Source organism: Perognathus longimembris, chromosome 17 (genome assembly GCF_023159225.1).
Source record: "Perognathus longimembris pacificus isolate PPM17 chromosome 17, ASM2315922v1, whole genome shotgun sequence".
In the NCBI taxonomy this organism is placed as follows: domain Eukaryota; kingdom Metazoa; phylum Chordata; class Mammalia; order Rodentia; family Heteromyidae; genus Perognathus; species Perognathus longimembris.
In genome coordinates this window covers 44,660,826-44,685,054 of record NC_063177.1, presented here as the reverse complement: position 1 = coordinate 44,685,054, position 24,229 = coordinate 44,660,826, and the positions used below count along the sequence as shown (strand labels likewise).

General features: G+C 43.6%; 1 protein-coding gene, 1 long non-coding RNA gene and 2 other non-coding genes across 6 annotated transcripts in view; 1 reads left to right on the top strand and 3 right to left on the bottom strand.

Moving 5' to 3' along the window:
- Tex2 (testis expressed 2) overlaps positions 1-21,052 on the top strand; it is an 87,503-nt gene extending 66,451 nt beyond the window's left edge. The window contains exons 8-12 of one of the 3 annotated variants that reach the window (XR_007213814.1): positions 8,428-8,560; positions 14,260-14,385; positions 15,936-16,145; positions 18,203-18,390; positions 18,583-18,857. Coding sequence is in view for 2 of the 3 variants with exons in the window: in XM_048366740.1 (XP_048222697.1) it covers positions 8,428-8,560; positions 14,260-14,385; positions 15,936-16,145; positions 18,203-18,323; positions 19,669-19,791 (713 nt within the window). In the remaining variant the exon portion in view is untranslated. Of the gene's footprint in view, positions 1-8,427; positions 8,561-14,259; positions 14,386-15,935; positions 16,146-18,202; positions 18,391-18,582; positions 18,858-19,668 lie in introns of those variants that run through there. The other 2 variants (XM_048366740.1, XM_048366741.1) reach the window with 2 other exon arrangements.
- Positions 21,053-21,932: 880 nt separating this feature from the next.
- On the bottom strand, positions 21,933-22,064 carry LOC125366611. The gene has a single exon (XR_007213906.1). It is a non-coding gene; the product is annotated as a small nucleolar RNA SNORA76 (small nucleolar RNA).
- A 38-nt stretch (positions 22,065-22,102) lies between these two features.
- On the bottom strand, positions 22,103-22,453 carry LOC125366203. The gene is made up of 2 exons (XR_007213815.1): positions 22,417-22,453; positions 22,103-22,192 (listed from the first exon to the last, which is right to left on the bottom strand). It is a non-coding gene; the product is annotated as an uncharacterized LOC125366203 (long non-coding RNA).
- LOC125366593 lies at positions 22,271-22,340 on the bottom strand. Its single transcript, XR_007213889.1, has one exon. It is a non-coding gene; the product is annotated as a small nucleolar RNA SNORD104 (small nucleolar RNA).
- Positions 22,454-24,229: the final 1,776 nt, after the last annotated feature.

The following is a 24,229-nucleotide window of genomic DNA, read 5'->3' as shown; positions in this document are numbered from 1 at the left end:
CAGGCCCCAGGACCAGCACCAAAAGAACACAATTTTTTTTTTCTGTATAGATTTATCAGATGGCTCTTGAGTGTATTTAGTGAAATGATTTTTCAGCTGTTACATTTGATGTAAATATGAGCAGGTTTTTCTGTCACTACAGTTAGTATCTCTGCAAATCTTTCTAATACTATTTCAGCTGACAGTACACTGAATTTCCATGTTTTTATCATCATATCAATTTCAGAGAAAGGCAGATCAGAGTACTGGCAAATCTAGAAGTCTATCTGATCTCTACATTTTGAGATTCCATGCCTCAATTACATCTGCTCCTTGGAGAATCTGAGTGCTGCTGTGTTTTGGTCATTTCAGGTTCACTGGAAAACTAGAATAGATTTGAACTCTTTGTAGGTTCTTTAGCTGGAGTTCTTTTAGTCCCGTGCACAATTTTAAAAGACATTGCATCGGTGTGTTAGCTGCATAATTGTGATCCACCTCATCAATGTAAAAAGCTACCTCCCTTGCCTTCCTCTCTGTTGTGCTTTGGTCTTTACCTCTTCAGGCAAACTGACTGGTATCAAGCTGATAAATGATCAGCCTACACAAACTTCCTGAGAGTCAGGCTTTTAAAAAGTAAATAATATGTGGACGTGCTGTATTTTCCAATGTGCTAGCACTCTCTTATCTAAGAACTGTTCTTTGCTGAACTAATAGAAATTTTCAAAGAGAGGGTGCAGGGCCACAGAGAGCTTTGTGACATCTAAGAAGTGTCCCTGTGGCTTTGAACTCTCTGGTCTTCCGGGGCTGCTTTGGTCAGACTTTGAGGAGAATTCAAGACCTAAGTTTGAGCTTCTTTCCTGTTCCTCAGTAGCAAGAGCTGGGGGGCAAGACATTTCAACTATAAATATCAAAGCTTTCATGGTTTTTAATTCATCTGCAGCTTACTTCTTTCATGGTGAGTTTTAGAGCTCTGCCTACATGGATAACCAGGGAGAAAATGTTACAGAGAAAGGAACAAAACCAACCAAATAAGCAAACAGAAACCATAAAGACTGTAGGGTTAAGTTTGATCCATGAGATCTTTCCAAGTCTACAAAGAATGTATGTATGCATGGTAAAACAGAAACAATCACATTGTTCCCTAATGACAGAATGGTCCTTAGTTGATTTCCTCATGCAAGTATATCATGGAGTATACATACCCAAAGTAAGACAGCTATGCTTACTAGATGATGCAGCCTTGTAGGTACCATCTGTATGTGGTCAGTCATTAACAGAAGTCATTGTGCAATATTGAATTCCATTGCTCTAAGGAAGAGCTTCTCCTTTGAGAGGAATTAAAATCCAGGATGACTTGCTAAAACTAACCATGAGCTCTCAGGGAAGCCCAGCCCAAGTGAGGAGATTTTAGTGTCCCCAAGAGGCACTCGCATGGGATCCTCTGATGTCCTTTTAAAAAATAGGCAGGAATCAAAACCAAGAGATAAAGGATAAAAAGACAAATGACTTCAAAAGCATTACTTACAAAATCATTTGGTGTAAACCAACTGAACAATTCATGGGGGGAGGGAGAAAAGGGGGGGAAACGAAGGAGGAGGTAACAAATTGTACAAGAAATGTACCCACTGTCTTATGTATGAAATGTAACCCCTCTGTACATCCCTTTGGCAGTAAATAAGTAATTTTTTTTTAAAGAAAAAATAGGCGGGCTGGGGATATGGTTTAGTGGTAAGTGCTTGCATAGCATATATGAAGCCCTGGGTTCAATTCCTCAGTACCACATAAACAGAAAAAGCTGGGAGTGGTACTGGGGCTCAAGTGGTAGACTGCTAGCATTGAGCAAAAGAAGCTCAGGAACAGTGCCCAGGCCCTGAATTCAAGCCCAGGACTGCTTGCTGGAGGCCCATATCTCAGAAGAAGGGATATTTGGAGCCAGAGCTGATTGTATTACTCTGTCCTAGTATTCTTTCTTTTTAAAAATAATTCTTTATTATTGTTATAAAGGTAATTACAGAGGAGTTACAGTTACACAAGTCAGGTAAAGAGTACATTTCTTTTTGGATAATGTTATTGTGCTTCTTTTTTTTTTTTTTTTGCCAGTCCTGGGCCTTGGACTCAGGGCCTGAGCACTGTCCCTGGCTTCTTTTTGCTCAAGGCTAGCTAACACTCTGCCACTTGAGCCACAGCGCCACTTCTGGCTTTTTCTATATATGTGGTACTGAGGACTCGAACCCGGGGCTTCATGTATACAAGGCGAGCACTCTACCACTAGGCCATATTCCCAGCCCTATTGTGCTTCTTAATACAACCTAGAAAGTGGTCCTGGAGCCAGACCACGAGGCTCACAGTCTTATGGCCTTGGGCAAGTTCCCAAACCTCTATGCCAACTCATCTCTCAAATGGGGATCCTCACAGTACCTAATCCTTAGCTTTCACAAAGATTACATGAGTTACACAGGAAAGACAGTACATTTTGTCTTGTATATAAATTGATCTGTATTGTGGAGGGTAAGGGCATCACAGAAATGGTGGGACAAAGGATAAACACAGCAGTGATACTCACTAGATACTGTGTTGAAAATAAACTGTACAACTTGTAGGGGAAGGGGAATCAGGAAGGAAAAACTAGGAGAAAACAAGAAGAGGTGACACTGTAACTATAATCCCGCTGTACATCATCTTTGTAATAACAATTTTTTAAAAAGAAAGGGGCTTTGGGATATGGCTCAGTGGTGAGGGCTTGCCCAACATGTATAAAGCCCTGGGTTTGATTCCTCAGTGCTGCATTAACAGAAAAAGCCTGAATTGGTGCTGTGGCTCAAGTGGTAAAGTGCCAACCTTAAGCAAATGAAGCTCAGGGACAGTGCCTAGGCCCTGATTTCAAGCCCCAGGACTGCCAAAAAAGAAAAAGAGAAAGGCAGTCAGTCAGTCAGTCAGTCCAGGCAGTATGTACAAATAGCACTTGAATAAGACAGGTACTTTATAGGCTCCAGCTATTAGTATTTTACTCTTGGTTGTTATTGCCATCAGTGCTGCTGTTGGAGAGTGTAGGATGTGGATGGCTAAGCCAAAATCTTTGAAGTCATTAACTCTGTTCAGAGTGATGTTTACATTTGTTCATTGAGTAAACATGCATGTAAGGAAACTGAAATAGCCATAGAAGGTAAAGAAGAAAATGTGATTGACTATCCCTCTATTTAGAGATAGCCAGGTTTATTTAGGGGATCCTTTTGTCTAATCTTTTATTTTTAAGCCATGTATTAATGAAGAATATAGAACTCTTTTTCAAAACTGTGTAGGAATGGGGCAGATTAGTGATTTGGACTGAAGATCAACCAGAGTTTCCCTAGCCAGACCATGTTTGTACAAAGCAAAGCCCAAAGGCCACCAGCAGTCTCACCTTTCCATCCTGTTCTACAAGTTTCAGATCTGGATTGGAGGCCCACAGGAGCACTGGCTCTACTGCCAAGCCCCCTGTGACTGGGCCTTGCTCTTTTAACATAGTCGTGGGGCTACTAATCATGCACACCACAGATTCCTCATCCATGAAGTACTAGCACAGTAGTGTCTGCCTCATGCAGTTGTGATAGGGACTAAATGTTAATGTACAAATGCTCAGGGAACATAGGTGGCCACATAGTGAGCCTTTGGTGTCTATGCTTTGGTGGTCATGGGGCTGAACTCAGGGCTTAGGTGCTGTCCCTGAGCTCTTTTGCTCAAGGCTCTACCACTTTGAGCCAGGGTGCCACTTCTGGTTTTCTGGTGGTTAATTGGCAATAAGAGTCTCATGGACTTTCCTGCCTGGCTGGCTTTGAACCACAATCCTCAGATCATGCCTCCATAGTATCTAGGGTTACAGGTGTGAGCCACCAACGCCCAGTGCTGCTGCTAAGTTTTGTGGCTTGTGAGGCTTCTGAAAGGCCTCGGTGAGGACCCTTTTCTGTCAACCAGGATGTCATTTCTGTGCCTGGAATTAGAGGTGTTAGAACCGATTGATTTCATACATGTCTTCTACAAGTATTTAAGTTCCCAAAGAGTCACTAAGTGTACCCCATGAAAAGAAGGATGGATTGGTTTTTGTCTTTTTGCAAAACTAAGGTTTTTTTTTGTTGTTTTGTTTTTTTTGCCAGTCCTGGGCCTTGGACTCAGGGCCTGAGCACTGTCCCTGGCTTCTTTTTGCTCAAGTCTAGCACTCTGCCACTTGAGTCACAGCGCCACTTCTGGCCATTTTCTGTATATGTGGTGCTGGGGAACCGAACCCAGGGCTTCATCTATAAGAGGCAAGCGCTCTTGCCACTAGGCCATATCCCCAGCCCCCAAAACTAAGTTTTGATTGAAGGTGTCAGATGCTGTGGAAAGAATCTGAGAACCATCCTGTCTCACAGGAATGGGAGCCTTGTCTGTGTGCAGAGATACCCTTGCCTTGTGACTTCCAGTATCAATCTCTGTACATGTTCCAAACCTGGCCGTCTCATGCTTGGTGCCTTTTTCCAGTGCTGGGATTGAAACTGATATTGCTAGACTCAGATTGTGCCTGTCCTTCCTTCCCACTGTACCTTCTTAAAGAGAAGGCATTAGAGGTACAACTATAGTGATCTTAATTTTTCTTCCTTGGTCTAAAAGCCAGGTAAGGTTAACTGTGAAGTTCAGTGCTGGCAGAAATGGCACATATGCCCCTTAACCCACAGTGTTACAGAAAGAAAAATTAGTATGCGTGGAAATGGGGAAAATGTCCCCTTGTGGAACTTCGGTAGGATAAATAGTAGCAGCAAGGGGACTGATGTGAGACTGTCTAATTGAAGAGACAAAGTTTTATGTTAGAGAATAGTTGTAGGGGGGAGAGAAAGCTAAAAATGACATCATGAAAGACACATCCAAATTTAAGGAATTTCTAGTTTTCTGTGGTATCTGAGTGAACAGTATGCCACCCATCTGCTTGTCAGGGAAAAAAACAATCACTAGGGTGGTCAGGACCAGTAACTCTAGCATCTGACCTGATATGTACTAGTTATCAGATGTTCCATTCTAAGGGGTTTTGTTCTTTGGATGCCAACTGCCAATTGACTTTCTGAGTGAAAATCCTCCATTAATAGTTCCAGGGAGAGGGAAATGGAAGAGCAAGGAATATGTGGATCTGTTCAGATATGCAAAGCTTTTTAGGGTCTCTTAAAGCATTCCAAGTAGCAAGTGCCCTGTTAAGCCACCTGGGAGAAAGTGCTTTAGCACTAAGACAGGAGCTGCTATGTGAAGCGATAGATTTATATGCCATGGTAAGACAGTTACTGAGCAGTGGGGGAGATGGCACAAGTTCATCTGTTTGGGTTATGGTTTCCCTTGTCTCTGCGGACAGGCAGCCAAGCATGTTTCTTATCTCTTGGGCATTATGGTCTAGCTGTCCATGTATCTGAGGCTCTCTTTATTCTTAAGCATGTACTTCCTGAGGGCAGGGGTTCCTCAGAGTGTCTTCAACTCTCTGTGTGGTAAGAGCTCAGTGTGGAGTGAGCAATCATTCCTGCCCCAGTGGCCCTTGAGCAGTGGTGCTGGTGGTAGTATCTGTCCTTGCCCTCCACTCCCCCTTGAAGCTGAGGTGGAAAGACAAGCTACCTGGGCTACTGTCCACTCCTAAGCAGTCGGGCTAGACTATACCCCAGTGGGAGCAATGTCTCAGTGATAGGCCTAAGCCAGCAGTTTACTGTGTTCATAGTGTGTATGTGTGTGTGTGTATGTGTGTATTGTGTGCATTGTGTGCATTGTGTGTGCACCCATGCCTGCACTGATGCTGAGACTTGAACTCAGGGCCTGGACAACTGTCCCTGCTGACCTTTTTTGCTCAAGACTAGCATTCTACCACTTGAACCACTGTTCCACTACTGATCTTATGGTGGTTAACTGGAGATGAGAGTCTCTGGGTTTTACTGCCTGGGCTGACTCTGAACCTTGATCCTCAGATCTCAGCTTCCAGAGTAGCTAGGATTACAGGCATGAGCCACCAGCACCCACCTGGCTGTTCTTACCTTCTTGATCCAAAAATAGCAAAAACATTCTATTTTGGAAGAAGTGAAATTCTGTTACCTTCAATATGACAGCTTCTTTTTGCAGATAGGGTACTGGGATGGGGGTTTCAACTCAGGGTGTTGTTAGGCTTGCTAGGCAGATGCTTACCACTTGAGCCATGCCTCCGGCCCATAGTATGACAACTTTTGTAGGCAATACATACTGTTCATATTTATTGGAAACCTAACTAGGATTTCCAAAAGGCATGATTACATTTGTGTGTGTGTGTGTGTGTATATATATATATATATATATATATATATATATATATATATATATATATTAGCCTGGTAGTTTGAATCTGTTACAGTAGCCCAGTAGTTTAAAACTAATTCTCAGGTTGAAAAAGCTGGAGATAATGCATAAAAAGAAATATATTCTTCATTGAAGTTCTTTGTATATCAAGTATAAATTAATACCCAGCCCTTAATTACATTTCTATTGGAAGTGATCAACAACTCAGTGCCTTTACTGAAGCAGATATGTCTTTTAGCAGATGTGCCTTTTATTTCCAGTAACAGTATTTTGAAAACAAGCTAGTGAATGATTTTTAGATGCTTAATGTAAGCAGGAAGTAAAGCAATTTCTTTCATTAATGTTCTGCAAAGCAGTCACAATTTACCTGTACATCCTTCAATCAGTCGTTGGTCATTCATGGGAAATAATCACCTTCAAGTACAACAAAAAGAATTTGTTGAAAACAAGATGGAAATTATTCTGCCTTTATTGGGGAGTTTCACCATTAGTGCTTCTTGGGGTTAAGCCATGCTTTTATCTGAGGGGGTAGCCTGTAGAGGAGGGGTTATTTACTATAATCAGTTGAAAAGGCTACTATGTATAAATAATGTATCCTGCTTCCTTTTAGATGTTGTCATTTGTCCTATGTAGGTCTATAGTTTATAAACATTCAAATATACACACTTGAAGATTTACATGTTGAGTTCCTTGGAGCTCTGGGTCTGAAAAACCATAGCATATCCTGTCTTCTCTGTCTGGTCACAGTGGAGGTCCTGAGATGACCCTGTTTGCTCTTAGGCGTTTGTCAGTATCATCTAGTAAAATTCCAAGAAACGAAAAGCCTCCTAGATTGGCAACCTGTCTGGGTTTGAACTTAGGGACATACTACTCAAAGGAGCAATGTCTTTAGCTCTTTTATTTTACCAGGACCCACTTGGGACTGGCCTCAGCGCATGATAAAATGTCTATTTCTCCTCAATTGCTAGGATTCTAGGCATGAGCCACCATACCCGAAAGAAATAGATTTTTAAACCCAGTTACCAATGGTTCCTGACTTTACCTAGATAGATAATAATGGGAATCAAAATGTCATCCTTTTGTTTCTATTACTAGGCCATTTCCAGGAAGAAAGGGGTTCTAACAGTTTTGTGACTATTTGTTTTATCAAACTAAATCTGGCCTATTATTCTGCTTCCTCTTCTAAACACTGGATAATTTTTGGAAAATCAGTAATTTTCTGACATGTCTTTAAGGAACCTTCATCTCATAGTGTAAGTCTCCACACTTCTCTTCTGCCTTGTAACTGGCAGGCCATTGGCAGTCCATCCTGTGTTCCTTTGGGGCATGTTTCTTTCTTTCTTTTTTTTGGTGGGACTGGGATTTGAAATCAGGGCTTGCTTTGCACTTGCTAAGCAAGTGCTCTACAGCTTGAACCACACCTTCAGCCATTTTTTTCTGGTCATTTTTAAGATAGAGTCTTTTTTTTTTTTTTTTTTTTTGCCAGGACTAGCCTGGACTGTCATTTTCCTATTAACCTCTTCTCATGGTACCTGGAGTGACAGGTGCATGCCACCATGCCCATTCTTTCTGTTGAGAGAGAGACTCAAAAACTTTTTTTTTTTCCTGGACTGGCCTAGAACCATCATCTCAGCCACCCCATGTAGGTGGAGTGACAAGAAAACTTCAGTACACCCAGTTACTGGTTGAGATGGGGATCTCATGATTTTTATTGGTGGGGGGGGGGTTGGGATAGCTTCAAACTATAATCCCCCCAATCTCCACCTTCCTAGTAGCTAGCATTACAGGTGTGAGCCACTGATACATGGCTTGAGCATGTATTTTCTTACAAAATGTGAGGAGAAGCCAGAATGTGGGGCCCTCCTAGAGCAGTCATGTATTGATTGATTTACTGACCATTGTATGGACTGCAGTGCTGGTCATCTGCCACATGTGGGCTATTTTAGTCTGTCTGCACGTGGATAACAGAGCACTCCCACCACCCTTCTCACTTCTGTTTGTAGTACAAGCCCTATGCAGACTTAGAGCATGATACCCGTTTAGACCATTTAAAATACAAGTTTTTAAATACTGTTATTTATAGCCATGTTTTTTTAGGGGGGAAAAACTTTTTTTTTTTTTTTTTTACTGTTTCTCCAGGACTCTGGATCAATTTGGAAATGTCCTACAATGGGTCCTTTCTGATGACTCTTGAGACCAAAATGAATTTGACCAAACTAGGTAAAGAGCCTCTTGTTGAAGCCCTGAAGGTTGGAGAAATTGGCAAAGAAGGGTAAGGGGCGATATATAAATTTACTAACTCAATCCTGGGAAACTAGCCTCTCCCTACAGCCTTTGAGAAACAGGTCTGAGGTGTGTGAGAGTCTCTAGATGGCAAGCAAGCTCCAGTGTTAATTGCTTTGGACCACAGAGCAAGCCGTGAGTCTCCACCCTTTGCTCAGCTGTGACAGCACACAGTGCCTTTTGACATTGGCACTGGCAGGGACAGAACTGTCTCAGTTACCCAGAAAGCATTACGACTGAGACAAGCAGGGCAGATTCATCTGAACATTATCTACTCTGCCAATTGAATCACTACTCTGAGAGCTATTGCTTCCCTTTTAGCCACAACAGCACTGTGTGGGACAAGCTCAGGTCTCTTGGGATCTGCTGCTTTTATCACCAAGTCAGAATTATTCATAACGAGATAGTTGGTGATGTAGCCCAGAAATGTTCCACAAATGTTCTGAGAAGCACCTCCTGAAATGATACCATATTGATTTGCATATTAGTAAATTCTTCTCTTTGTAGATGATGCATCTGCTGCCCAGAATCATCTGATTTAGAAAAATTCCAAAACTATGAGATTAATTAATGGAGCTTGACTTTTTTTGTCTCCTTTATTGCTTAGAAAGGATAAGTAAAACTTTTATATTCCTACATAGCTTAAAAGTGAGTGTTTTAACTGCACATTTATGTGATTGTTTTATCAAATTAAGAGATGCTTTTTCTCTCACATCTGTGCTCCTTAGATAGAACCAGAGTACAATGACAGAGAAATGCCTCCCTCTGTAGAGTCTAAATATAAAACACAGACTCTTGTATTTTTGCTTAGTTACAGACTGACTTGCTCTTATTCATCTGGTGGTCACTGAAACCTGGGGGAGCTGGGTTACATACACCTTTATGGATATTCTTTTGCTTACATTATCCTGATTTATCCTATTTACCTAATGAAGTGTTCCTGTTTTAATGATTGGAGAGTTTTTGCTGTATGAAATCTAACCTCTATCTACTATTTTCCTTTCATTTTCTGCTATTTGTTAAAATGTGTTTGGATTCGGCAATCTGTGGATTTTTATTTTCTGGTGAGTGGTATTTATCAAATCTCCATGTAGCATTTCATACATACCCTGTGAGTGCTTCATCTAATTTGATCCCACATGATGCCATGAGGAAGTCTTTCTTCTTGTTCCCAGGCATGAAGACAGAGTCCATGATCCAAGAGGACTGAAACCAGAGTAGAGAGGCAGGCTTTTCTGGCAGAAAGGGTCTCATTGGCTTCCCTGGTTAGAATTGCTGGGTCTTGATCTAACCCTGAAGTCTGACCTCCACATCACTCACCACGCAGCTGAGAAGCAGCATTCCAGACGCGTGACAGCAGAGTTGCAGAACCAGCTGTCTAGGACATGAAACAAAACTTAAAAATGAAGTCCACTGGGCTGGGGTTATAGCTTAATGGCTGAGCAATTGCCTAGCATGTGCAGATCCTGGGTTTGTTGTCTCCAGCACTGAAAATTAATAATAAATTTAAAATGAGTTCTATCAAATAAGGAGTGTGACAGAGCAGTCACAGGCATTTATGCATGGAGCCCTTTCTGGAAACAGTCCTGTGCCAACCCAGCGGTGTGAGGTGAAGGGAAGTCTTGACCATTCGATGGGAACAAGTCCAAATCCCTTTGCCACTTGAGTGTTCCACATTCTCGGTTATTCACAATTTCATGTACCTGAACTCTCGCTGTTCAGGAGATAAGTATATTCCTGAGCAAAGAAGGAATGCTTCTAGAATGACTAAAAAAAAAAAAAGTCTCTGCTTTAGGGATATGTTGGTATCATATTTGATACATTTCTGAAGAGCCATTTTTTTCCCCTGGAAGAATGATATAAAATGTTTTGCTTCTTCCTGTGAGGATGTTAAATTACATATATATGTATATATATTTGGCTTTCATTTAATTTTAGAAGCAGGAATACAATCCAAAAAGAAAAATAATTCTTTTGCAGAGAGAAAAAGGACTGGAAAAATTGACCTTAAGTCTTATTTTGCAGAAAGGACTTTGAGAATCCAAGAGCTCTGGAATTTTCCAGAAAATGCCTCCACATGCATCAGTTGGCTCATAGTTTCTGGGTTAAAAACCTAAGCCCAGAAGTGATTCTAGGATCCGCTTCTTCAGTCATAAGCATACGGAACCACCTGGAGGCTGAGTAGCTGAGGAAAGAAAGACATCAGTTTACACAGTAGCTATTGTCAAGCACTGATATCTTCCTTCGCATTAAACCTGAAGGGTAGCCTCACACAACTGTTTTTCTTCAGGCTCTGCCTTCAGCCTATGGCCACCTGTCTAGGCCTTATGTCTGTCTCACTGCATTTTTCAGTTCCTATTAAAATGTGCAAATGACTATGCTCTTGGGGAGTCTGCACAGTGTTGCTCAGCCTGTAAGAAGTCCCTTCTTCTAGTGGGAAGTTTGTTTATGGTACCCCGAGGGTGGGATGGAGAAATTACAATTTGTGCCACTTTATTCCAATGGAGTTATTACCTCCCTTTGATGTGCACAGCCATGATGTATCTGTGGGCACTTTCCAGGCCTTTTCTTTCCCACATACTCTTCTTGTCACATACTAGAGTTCAGTCACTTGGGAGCATAGTTACTCAAAACACAATTTAGGGGCTGAGGTGTCATTTAGTGGTAGATGATCTGAATGTGTGAGACCCTAGGTTCCATCCCCAGCATGGCAAAAAAGAGAGGAGCAAAAAAGATCAGGTAGTGAGTGGCGCCATATGAACTTTAGGAAAGGACCTGAAAGAGGACCTAAATGAGTCAGAAAGGGAAATGTTCTACATGTTGGGGCTACTTAAATGAAGAGAGGCATTAGAGTCATGCGCTCCTACCAGGTGTTCTTGCCTCCTATGGCCTCCATCTTGGGTCACTAGTTCATTACATCAGCTCTTCCACCCCCAGGTCCCTGATTTTCTTGGAGCTGAGCTCATTTGTGTGTGTACATGTGTGTGTATCTGTGTGACAGATGGACAGGACTGATTGCTCTTAAAAGGATCTTGGTCTATTCTTATGAGTGTAGTCCCTTCACAGGGCTAGTTATTTATATATTCTTCACTTAAAAGCTTCTTTTTTTTTTTTTGAGCTACTTTTTAGAATTGGGTCCAGAGTCTGTGACCTTTTTAACCATCCTGAGTGACAGAATCATTCCTGCTTTGTGAATGGTTTTGAAATTGCTAGAAGTTGCCAGAGGTGTTGATGATTATGAGACCAAGAAGTAAGATAGTATCAGCAATAAAAATAATTTACTTTTTGTGTGTGTCTGACTCCAGATACATTTCAGAAAAGATTTTTAGGAGAGGCAGTACAGCTGGAATGAACCTGTTCAATGGTTTGCTGAGAAGGTAACACACTCATCTGGAATTTTGAGGTGTATTTAAAACCATCAGGCACACCTCTGAGGATGTATGATGTCTTTCTCTGAAGTTCCTGCTGACAGGACCTTCAAGGTCAAGATCAGAAAATGCATATTTAGTTATAAAGACTGAATTATCAGCCAAACATTTAGCCATACTATCAGTATTGGGTGCTATAGAACATAGCTCCCAATGCAGACAGCAGAGGTAGCACTTGGTCAAAATCAGAATTTCACGTCATTTGATATCCTTTAACTGATACAACAGTACCTGAATTATTTATAGAAAGCCACAAATTCCTCCTTCTTGGTCCTGCAGAGGATTAATTTGGGAACCTGAGAGCTCACTGCAGTGCTCGATCCTTGGCATCTTTCTGCCCAATGTGTGATGACACATACTGGTGGGGACATGAGGTGGTAGTTCAGCAGATCTGATCCTAGATCTGGCGAGCAGCCCTTTATGTTGTGAGGATGAGGACCAGGTCTTGTGTTGTTGGGAGTTTCCATGTTTGGCATTACGAGGTGTGAGCCAGAAAGCAGAGCCATTTTATTGATGGAGAAGTAGGGCAGTTGTATAATCTTGGACAGTTTACATCTCTGTAGATTTCTTTCCTCATCCCAAGATCCAGTACAGTCTTTCTTAGGAATAATATGTATATTTGTATAATAAATGTATATTTGAAACCCAAGATCCCAGCCTAACCATGGAACCCCTGAAATGGCTCCATGAGTAACATTGTACAGAAGCAGCACTTCCTAAACTGGCCAAACCTGTTACAGAAGCAGAAGCAAGAGATAGGGAGCAGGAGACCTTTAGGTGCTGTCAGGGCTGAGAGACTTCTATTCTGCTTCCTTTTAACATGAAAGTCTAGTCTGGTGGCAAAGTTCTGGCTCTAACCTTTCAGAGCCAGCGCTAAGCAGGATCTGCATGTCCTGCCAGGGAGGACAACAGTGTGTGGGATCCTTTTACAGCTGGGCTCCTGTTTCAGACCTTAGGCTTCAGTTCTACCCTCTGCCTGTTGCAGTACTTCTGAGTGGGCCTTTAGGTCTTATCAGTGTGTGTGTTCTGCCCTTGGCCCCCATTGACCAGGAGATAATACCCCAGTGGACTTTGGTGGTCAAAGGATGCCTCAGAGTAAAACCAAAGGATTGAAGCTGCAGAAAGACTTAAGCTCCACAACCTTCCCTTGTCTATGTAGTTTTGTCCTTGTCCATAGTAGAATGCCCAGCCTCTGTTTATAGACCATTTAGCTGCTTAGTAGCCTTCAGAGACTAGTGTCCTTTGTTCATTTCATCCCTAGTTAAGTCTCCTCTGAGGCAAAGCCCTGCCAGAATTCTCAGAAGTAAAGCCTCACTCCGGGGAAGGAACTGCCTTTGGTGTTGCTGAGGCTCAATCAGGAATCCTCAGGCTCCTATGAGGGGTGCATTGATCCTTCACCTCCACTGATGATCAAGAGAGCCCTGATTCTAGAAACTTGAGCCTCCGCTCTGCAGATACTAATGTGGGATGGCACTCTGCTGTGAGGCTTCTGTTACTTTAATAAAAAAGATGAGACTTTAAGCTGGTATTTTCCCAGAAAAGTCTCTGGGTTCTCTCCTATCAGTCACTTCCTTGAGTCTTATGACTTGTCCCTAGTGATTGTTGGCTTTCTTTGTGACCCTCAAAACAGGGCAGGCTGGGCAGTGGTGGCTCACTCTTATAATCCTAATTACACACACACATACACACACACACACACTCACATACACACAAGACATGGGGCAGGTATGGATTCAGATATGTGATCTTGCTAGGATGGAGTCTGAAGTGATAACTAAACTAGGATACAGTTGTTGACTCTGCCAGAAGCAAGGGACTTGCCTATTCACCTTCATGAGAGGTGGTCATGTCACCACCATAAGCTTCCACTGCACCTCTGCTGCCATCTGTTCTTTACATTCATCCTCCCACTTGGCTCCCATTGATTTTGAATGTATATTTTATATGACTTCATCACCCTCTACCACCTGCCTTTATGATGCATGCTTAAGGCAGACTCTTTGTGGCCCAGATCCTCTGCAGTCCTGTCAGGGGACTTGGAGCTGGAGGCTCCTTGAGTCGGCAGGCCCAGTCCAAGGGCTCTTAGATTGGCTCCTTTATGGAGGGTTGGAGACAGTGGCAACATGTGGCACAGGTTCCATGTTGACCCTGTGGTTGAGCGTGTGCATGTGTTTGCACTCTCTTGGGTGTGTGTATAGTAGTTTTCCACAGCAGAGCTCTGACAATGGGCAGGCTGCATGGTTATTCTGCTCTGGTTCAGTTGCAGGCCCAGGGCCTATTGTCTGGCCGACAGTGATGAGGAATCTTCCAGTGCTGGCTCCTCTGATGAAGACGACGCACCAGAGCCCAGCGCTGGAGATAAACAACTGATCCCGGGAGCTGAAGGGTGAGTGAGTCTGGGCTTCCAGAGGCTCCAGAGTCAGCAGGCTGGAGCGAGCCTTTTCCCCTTTCTGTCTCGGACTATTTCTTCTTCACAGCGCGTGAAGGTTTCTACTTCAATAGCCAGTGTCATTCAAAAAATTCCAAGCCCCAAGAAAAAGAATATTCAGATAACATTTTGTCTTTTCTGATTCTACAACTTCATCCTGCAGAATGTGTGTGGTTCAGCAGGCACACCACTCCCCCTGGTGGCCACCAGAGGTGCTCCCCTGCAGCCCAATCCACTTGCTTGATGGTTCCTGCCAAGCTAAAACATTCACATGATTTTGTTCGTTTGTTTGTGGATTTTAAAAACATGGGTGGCTTAACTGATTTTTTTTTCCTTTTGGCTGCTGGTCCTAGGGCTTGAACTCAGAGGGCCTGGGTGCTGTCCCTAAGCTTTTTTGCTCAAGGCTAGCACTCTACCACTTGAGCTACAGCTCCATTTCTGGGTTGTTGTTTTGTGGGGGGGTTGTTATTGTTGTTGGGTGAGGTAGTTAATTGGAGACAAGACTCTTTCCTGCCAAGGCTGGCTTCGAACTGTGATCCTCAGATCTTATCCTCCTGAGTAGCTAGGATAATAGGTATGAGCCATCAGCACCTGGCTTAGCTGCTCTTTTTTGAACCTGGACTTTATTTAGGATAATGGAATGATTGAAGTGCTATTTTCTAGGACATTTGGATTGTTTAAGGGAGCTAAAGAAAAAGAAAAAGAGTCAGGTGACTCAGAAATTTCTGTAAGAAAATATCAGTCTATTCACTTTGAATTTGACAGATGAGAACTCCTATGTGACCGGTTGGTGTGAAAGTTTGACCATTTTCTGATGGTAAATACAACTTAAGCTGCTGGTATGTCAGCTTATTCTAGCAGTTTTCTTTTAAGAAGTTCCAATTGAAGTAAAGTAGGATGGTGTCATACTATTTTCAAAGGACAGGCACCCAATCACTGTTTTGTGTATCTGTCATTGCAATGGGAATAGCCATTTACTGTTTGGAAAAGGCAAGCTTTCTTAAGTAGAACATGCACTTGCACTCAGTGCTAGAGTGGCACAGGGATGTACCTTTTCTAGAGTAGTAGTTTTCAACTTAGTGTAACTTGTGTCTTTTTTAATTTTTTTTTCCCAGTCCTGGGGCTTGAACTAAGGTCCTAGGCACTGTCCCTGAGCTTCTTTTGCTCAAGGCTAGCACTTTACCACTTGAGCCACAGCGCCACTTCCAGCCTTTTCTGCTTATGCAGTACTGAGGAATTGAACCTGCTTCTTACAGGGGGCATTTGACAATGTTAGGAGACATGTTTGATTATCATGATTGGTGATAGTCATGGACTAGGAAGAGTGCTCAGAGGCCAGGGGGACTGCTACCCACCCTACAGTGCACATGACAGCCCTCAACACAGAGTTAACCAGTCATGCCACCTCGGAGAAACTGTTACAAAGGAAGCTTGATACATAACCACAAAGATTTTGTGAGTGACAGAGCAAAGTTTTACCAGTACTCTTTGGTGTTCCTTGTTTGAAGGTACGTTGGAGGTCATCGAACAAGTAAGATTATGAGGTTTGTTGATAAAATTACCAAGTCAAAATATTTCCAAAAAGCAACGGAGACAGAGTTCATTAAAAAGAAGATTGAAGAAGTCTCCAATACACCCTTGCTGCTAACTGTTGAAGTACAAGAATGTCGGGGAACCTTGGCAGTCAACATTCCACCCCCCCCAACTGACCGAATCTGGTACGTAGAGGGGCCCTTAGAGATAGCAAGAGCATAACTTTGTTGCTTAATTAATTGTGCAACCTCTCAGTGGGTTCAACCTTGGATAGGAGTGCCTGCATGACTTTAGACCTGAGCACTTGTGTTAATAACCCTGGCCATGACTGCTTGTGTCCACAGTGTTTCATGGTACCTTGATGGTAGGTGTTAAGATAATCTGATTGCACTTTCTTCTGTGAATAGTTCATGCTCATTTAAGGATTCATTTTCATGCGTCAGAAAGAGTTAAAGGGAACTTAGGAGATTTATAGGATGAGATGTTCTCTTCTTGGTCTTCTCTCTAAATCCAATTTTCACCAGTAGTAATAGCTGCCATTTGTGCCACTGGGTTAGTCCTCCCAACATCCTCTGAGGAAAGCACCCTGTCATCCCTGACAGATGGGGGTCATGCAGCCAGCAGAGCCTAGGCAGTTAGGGAGGTCTCAGTGGGAGATGGTGGTGTTGAGGAGGCTGGAGCATGTGCACTTGGTGTTTGTGGTGGGAGGTCTGTCCAAGGAGTTCTCAGCTCCAGCCACATGTGACAGTTACCTGTGGACTTGTTTAAAGATTACAGGTGTGCCTGTCCATTCCCAAGTTTCAGCAGCTGGTGTGAGGGTGCAGAGATGAAGCCAAGGTCTAAAATCAGAAAAATAAATTATTCATGGATCCAGTATCTCTATGAATCACAATTTAAAATTGGCACTCCAAGTTCTATAAAATAGACATAAGCTTATCAGGTCACATAAATGACCTCATTGTATCATCAATGATAGGCATGTGAAAACCCAGCCCTGTGAGACATCATTGCCGGAAACCAACATGCTGCCTGTGTCCTTTGTCCAGGAGCTTTGTATGAATGATCAGAAGAGGGTTTTCAATTGACTGGCCAGTCAGTGACAGTGCTAGCATTCCCTAGTAAAGCTTAAAAACATCTTTGTAGTTTCATTTTTATTTATTTTTAAAAAATTTTTTGACAGTCCTGGGACTTTTACTCTGGGCCTGGGCACTATCCCTAAGCTTTTGCTCAAGGCTAGCACTCTACCACTTGGGCCACAGCACCACTTCTGGCTTTTTCTGTTCATGTGGTACTGAGGAATTGAACCCAGGGCTTCACACATACTAGGCACTCTCCCACTAAGCACATTCCCAGCCCTGTAGTTTCATTTTCTTTTTCTTTTTTTTGGCCAGTCCTGGGCCTTGGACTCAGGGTCTGAGCACTGTCCCTGGCTTCTTTTTGCTCAAGGCTAGCTCTCTACCACTTGAGCCATAGCGCCACTTCTGTTTTCTATATATGTGGTGCTGGGGAATCGAACCCAGGGCTTCATGTATACGAGGCAAGCACTCTTGCCACTAGGCCATATTCCCAGCCCCTCATTTTCAAAAGTAACACTTTCATAGTTAAAATAAAAAATGAAAGACTGGATATATAAGAATGGAAACAGACAAAAAAGTTTTATAGCCCAGAAATAACTACTGTTATTACCTTACCGTACAGTCTCCCAAATCTTAAAAAAATTATTCTAAAAATGAGTTGATAACATTTCTTCTCCTTACTGCCAGTCTTTTAGATTTAGCACTTTCAAATGCCACTGTTCAGTAAGCCATGTCTGTCCTGGTGGTGGTTCAGGCATGTAAACATAGCTACTCAAGAGGCCAAGATCTGAGGATCATTGTTTGAAGCCAGCCTAGGCAGGAAAGTCAGTGAGACTCCAGTTAACCAGCAAAAAGTTAGAAGTGGAGCTGTGGCTCAAGAGGCAGAATGCCAACCTTGAGCAAAAACGCTACAGGACAGCACACACACACACACGCACGCACACACACACACACACACACACACACACACACACACACACACACACCTGCTGCTCCAGGGAGCACAGGGAGTTTACAACTCACTCTTAGGTTTTGAGTTAGAAAGGATTTTCAAAATAAGAAAACCTTTAAATAGAGAAAAGGCCCCATGGGAATGAGAAGTGTTTGTGCAGTGCCTGTCTCTTTCTTTCTTTGCTTCACAATGTGACCTTGTCTCCTTCAAAAAGGTATGGTTTCCGGAAACCACCATATGTAGAGCTGAAAGCTCGGCCAAAACTTGGAGAGAGAGAAGTGACTTTAGTTCATGTGACAGACTGGATAGAGAAGAAGCTGGAGCAAGAGTTTCAGGTAATGTTGTAGTGTTTGTCAGTGGGTCATATGGAGTATAAAAGAACTGGGCTGGGGATATAGCCTAGTGGCAAGAGTGCCTGCCTCGGATACACGAGGCCCTAGGTTCGATTCCCCAGCACCACATATACAGAAAACGGCCAGAAGCGGCGCTGTGGCTCAAGTGGCAGAGTGCTAGCCTTGAGCGGGAAGAAGCCAGGGACAGTGCTCAGGCCCTGAGTCCAAGGCCCAGGACTGGCCAAAAAAAAAAAAAAAAAAGAACTTCATCTGGGTCAGATAAAAGGCATAGACCTTCAAACTAGGAAAGAACACATAATCAAACATGGGCATGCAGTTTCAGTAACACATGCCCTAAAACTTATCCATAGAACGTTACTAAGCATTTTTCAGAAGGATTGCAGGCATGTCCCTTCATTCCCAGATGGGCTTTTCCTTTTATATCCCTAGATTCTGTTGTTGTTGTTTTTTTGCCAGTTCTGGCACTTGGTGGGGCCTGGGCACTGTCCCTGCATCTTTTTGCTCAAGGCTAGCACTTTACCTCTTGAGCCACAGCGCCACTTCCAGCTTTTTCTGTTTTTGTGGTGCTGAGGAATGGAACCCAGGGCTTCATGCATTCGAGGCAAGCACTCTACCACTAAGCCAGCTTCCCAAACTGTTTTCAAATTTATGGGGGTCACCTTTTTTAGTTTTAGTGATCTTGGGTTATACAGAGACAGAAGGGAAGGGGCAGGGACAAGATGGGAAGTTGAAAAATAACTGCTGCTCGCGATGTGTGCGTGCATACACACACACACATTTGCCACCTTGCCACTCCACTTATTTTGTACAAGTACTGCTGAGATTGAATGCACTGCCAAAATTTACATGGAAAGTAATATATAAATAGATAAGCGAAGTACCATTAATGTCACTCACTGATTGATACCCTTTTAAGATCTTTTGGGCATTTTCCAAAGTAGGAGTTCTATCATATGTAGCTCTGTGTGGTTATGATATGAAAAAAATTAGCTTGCATTTTCTTGCTAAGATTTAAAGGGATGAATTCACTGATACATTCTAGACTTAATTTGAAAATTCTCTTGGTGATTAAGCCAATTCTAAGTTAATGTGTTTATCACTTCATGAGTAATTTTATATATGTACATGAAACCAAAGGCTTCTACCTGGAACTGATATATTGCATTCTTACTATATCTATGCATTGGTATGATTATTTGGCTATTTCTAAATTAAGCTATGTGAGAGAACTAGTTGGGAATGTGTAGGAAAAGCTTTCATACATGAAAGGATGATATGGCCTGCTGGGCTCTCTTCCACATGACCATTCTTTAATATCTCCTTGCAGAAAGTTTTCGTCATGCCAAACATGGATGATGTTTATATCCCTATAATGCACTCAGCCATGGACCCTCGCTCCACTTCCTGCCTCCTGAAAGACCCGTCTGTGGAGGCTAGTGACCAGCTATGATGGGTGAAAACAGATGTTCTCAGTATTATGAGACCTAGCTTGAGGTGTGGAGTTCATGGCTGCCATCTGTGCTATGGCACTGGCCTTTATTTGTGCCACAGCCACTGTCTCTTAAAGGACTGCTTGTGCCCTCTGCCTGTTGGTGCCCATTCCACTGTGAAGTGTCATTCCCTGCATTCAGTGATAAGTGTCTGGATTGCCTGCAGCAAAGCTTTGATTGGCAAAGGAGACTGGAAGAATCATGATGGAGCCAGAAGTTACAGGTGACTCACAGCCTGCTTTTCAAAGTCTACCAGTTTTTATGGCAGTTCATGAGCACACTCAGCGCAAAGCTGTGCAACTGAAAGGCTTCCCCTGCCTCCTTGACGCCTCCAACGTTCAGACAGCTGGTGCACAATGGAACATTTTTTCACTCTATACTTTGTGATAGCAGCCCTCCACTTTCAGAATGTCACTGTGGTAATGTGAGGAGTGGAATTTTGTGAACCATTTCATTGGTGGTAAAGAGATAGGCATAGCAACTTCTCATATTGTGCATTTTGGAAGCAAGTAGCCATAGAAAACACACACATTCTGCTGGGGTAGGGTCAGTGGGATTTATGTGAACATTAGACAAAGCCACAAGATCAAAACGACTGTCTTTTACCAATAAGGCACAATCACCTTGCTTCTAATTAATCCTGATTGTTGTTTTGAAATATCATACATGACATTCATATGACACTTCACACAATGACAGATTGTTTCTCCCCAGTACAGATGAGGGCGGGGTCAGAAACCAAGAGCCAAGGTCTTTCTGCCATCACTGTGTACAAGAAAGCCTCATACAGAAATAATGAAAGCTTTGATTTAATTGATTCAGAATTGGTTTTGCGGGCAACTTTTCTTCTGATGGCCAAAACAGAAAACTGCTTGACATCAAACACTACACATCTCAAAATACTCATGTGATCTTTCTTTAATGTTGCCAACTTAATTTTGTGCATTTGTGTACGAACGTTTAGTTTACAAGTTTGGGGCCTCTACTAGTAATTTACTTTGGGAAGCAAATGATACATTTTTTTAATTTAAAACTTGCAATGTCAAAATTACCTTGTGTAACTTTTGATAACTTACATCTGTAGACAAAGCTAATCGTGGTTTTTTTAAACAGCACCTTGCCTGAACATGAGTTCAAAGAAATTAATATATTGAAAAAGACATATCTGAGCTCTTTAATTGCATCATTAAAACATTTGACTTAAATTATTTGACCATTCCAGTCAGTGTACTGTTCTAATTTCTCAATATGTATGTCGGCCTGCTTGCATGTCTCATCACTGGTCTTTTGTGCAATAACTATTATAAAGGTAAAGGACTCGCCGCACTGTGTAGAGATGACACGACTGTACCCTATCTCACTTAACCAAGTAGTATGTGGGGACTTAAAATCGTCTGCATTGTTTTGCAAAATAAATCTCATGTCAAACACCAGATAAGCATCTAAGTCGTTTCTAGTAAAAACACAAGTCAGTGCAGGGCCCTTGGGATCCTTGATCGCCCGTCAGGGAAAACACAAGCCCTAATAAGGTTTAATTTCGAGGCAGCAGCCGCTGCTCAAGCTCAGCCCAAGCACGAGTCCAGTCCAGTGGTCCCTGCACCCTCTCCAGAGTACTTTGGGGAATGGCTAAAACGGGGACCGAAGCAGATTCAGGTACACCGGACCTGCGTCCTCAGTAACAGCCAAGGCCGGCGCTTTCCGTGCAGTCGCTGGGGTTCAAGGGTCCTCTTTATCACCTGAGCCGCCAGAGCTCCAGTAATTGACCTTGAAAACAGATCCTCAGCAGCTAGCACTAAATGCCTCTCACTTTCAAACCTAAAGATACCTCGTTTGGGCCCTTCCCTCAGTGTTAGCTCGGGACACCCCCGCTCCTTAACACACGTGCAGGAAGCTCACCACCCCACTGGCTGTAGAACCTCAAGAGACTGTGCGTCCCTGCTTAAAGCACTGAGCCGCCCAAGCTACTGTAGGCCTCCGCAGTTTGCCGGCATGGCCTCGCTAAGTAGGCCGCAACCGCTCCTTTCGCGGGGGGGGGGGGGGAACCTCTGGTGGTCTCAGCCCCTCGGCGGTAGGGTACCGGCCCATGGGGGGGGGCGGGGGGCTTTGTCGCTCGCGGTTAAAAGGACCGCCCGCGAGCGGCGGGCGGCCCCAGTTATGCGCGAGCCCGTGCTCTGGCGCCGCAGCTCGACCCCCGGCGCCACGCGCAGGCGCTACGGGGGCTCAAAGGCGGCGCGTCCTCGACTGCACACAGACACACAGGACAAGAGGGTGGGGGTCAAGCCGCTTTATTGAGATTCGGAGGTGGAGAGGGGTTGAACATGCACTGAAGACCGCAAACTCGCATCCTCCACGGAGCAGGCCCTGCAGAAAACAAGAGCGAGAGGTGAGCAAGTGCGGCCCCGGCCTGCCAACCATCACCCTTCGCGGGGCTGCCGGTCGGCTCAGACTCCAGTTCGCATCACCAGCATCAGCAGTCTAACGCGTGCATGAGTGGGAAAGTCATCAAGGACGGCCGAAAAATCCCAACCCCGCCCCCACCCCCCCCCCCTCCCAAGCCAACCTCGCAACACAGCAAAACACATTACCCTGACGAGCCCGTCGTCTCGAAAGAAAGGGAAACCCCTACGGCTTATACTTAAAGGAGCATACCGGAAGTTGTTGGGTGGGCTTTACTTCTACTAGCCAATAGAAAGCCAAGACTCCGGCGACGCGCCCTCAAATGTGTCTGATGATTGGCTGAAGGGTTTTCTGAGCCCTCCAGTGTATAGAGCGGCCACACTCCGACCATAGAGACGAGATTCTCGGCGTAAATTTGAGAACAGACCTCTTACACTTTGGCGAATTTCTCTTCCTTCGTTCCTCCGTCCCTCCCTTCCTCTCTTTCTTGTCGGTCATGGGTCTTAAACTCAGGACCTGGGCTCTGTCTCTAAACTCTTTTTGCTAAAGGCTAGCACTCTATCACTTTGAGCCCTAGGACCACTTCCGGTTTTCTGGTGGTTAATTGGAGACGAGAGTCTCTTGGACTTTGCTGCCCGGGCTGGCCTTGAACCGCGATCCCCAGATACCAGCCTCCAGAATGGCTGATCACAGGCGTGGAGCCACCAGCGCCACGCGCTAGTATCTTCACACACACACACACACACACGAAGAAGAAAAGAAGGCTGAGATCTTAGGATCGTGGCTCAAAGCTAACATGGACAGGAAGGTCTATGAAGCTCTTATCTCCAATTAAGTACACTCCCCCCCCCCCCAAAAAAAAAGCCCCAAATAGAGCTGTGGCTCAAGTGGTAGAGCACTAGCAAAAGAGCTTAGGGACAGTGCCCAGGCCCTGAGATCAAACCTCAGGACTAACACACATACCCCTGCTCCTGGGAGACACACACACACACACCTGCTCCTGGGGCTCAAAGTAACACACACACACACCTGCTCCTGGGGCTCAAGGTAACACACACACCTGCTCCTGGGGCTCAAAGTAACACACACACACACACACACACACACCTGCTCCTGGGGCTCAAAGTAACACACACACACACACACACACACACACACACACACACACACACCTGCTCCTGGGGCTCAAGGTAACCTGTGGTGGTAGAAGGTGGTTCTGTATTTCAAAGTAGAGCACCCGTTGATGATCATATGCTGACTTTGTGATGACTTGATCTCTTATTTTTGTGGGCCTCCATACCTGAAAGTATGTCCCCTTCCCCCCAACCACCACCAAAGTTTTAAGTACAAAGTAGATTATTATCAATCATCTGGTACATTCTTAGAAAATGGAGAAGTCAATACTTGAACAGATGCTACTACAGGAATAGCCTACTTTGGAAGCCCATGGGAGAGAAGAGTTAATTGTGTTTGTTTATTGATTTGTGTTTTTGTCTAGGGCTGCCTGTCACTATGATCCTCCCACTTAAGGTTTCCCTCCTACATAGTTTTGCATTATGTATGCAAGCCATTATGCCTGACTTGGTGGTCAAGATGGAGTCTCCCCAATTTTTTGTCAGAGCTGACCTTGAACCTTGATCTTCCTAATTTCTTCCTTCTGAGTATCAGAAATTATCAATATGTGTCAGTTTCTGGCTACAGATTTTCCATGTCTTGTATCATGTCAGTTTTAGTAATTGAAGAAAAGTTTCCATTATTTTTTAATATCTGTAGGGTCTATATCTGAAGGATTTATTATCTGTGGGATCTGTAAGATTTTGTGGGCATTTTCTTCCCTTTATCAGTCTACCTGGAAATTTACCAATTAATATTTTATTTATTTATTTATTTAGAGACAGGGTCTCAGTCTTTAGCTCAAGCTGGCTTTGAACTCAGGATCACTTGTTCTCAACCTTTCAATGCCAGGATTACAGGTATATGCTATCATATCCAGAGAGATTA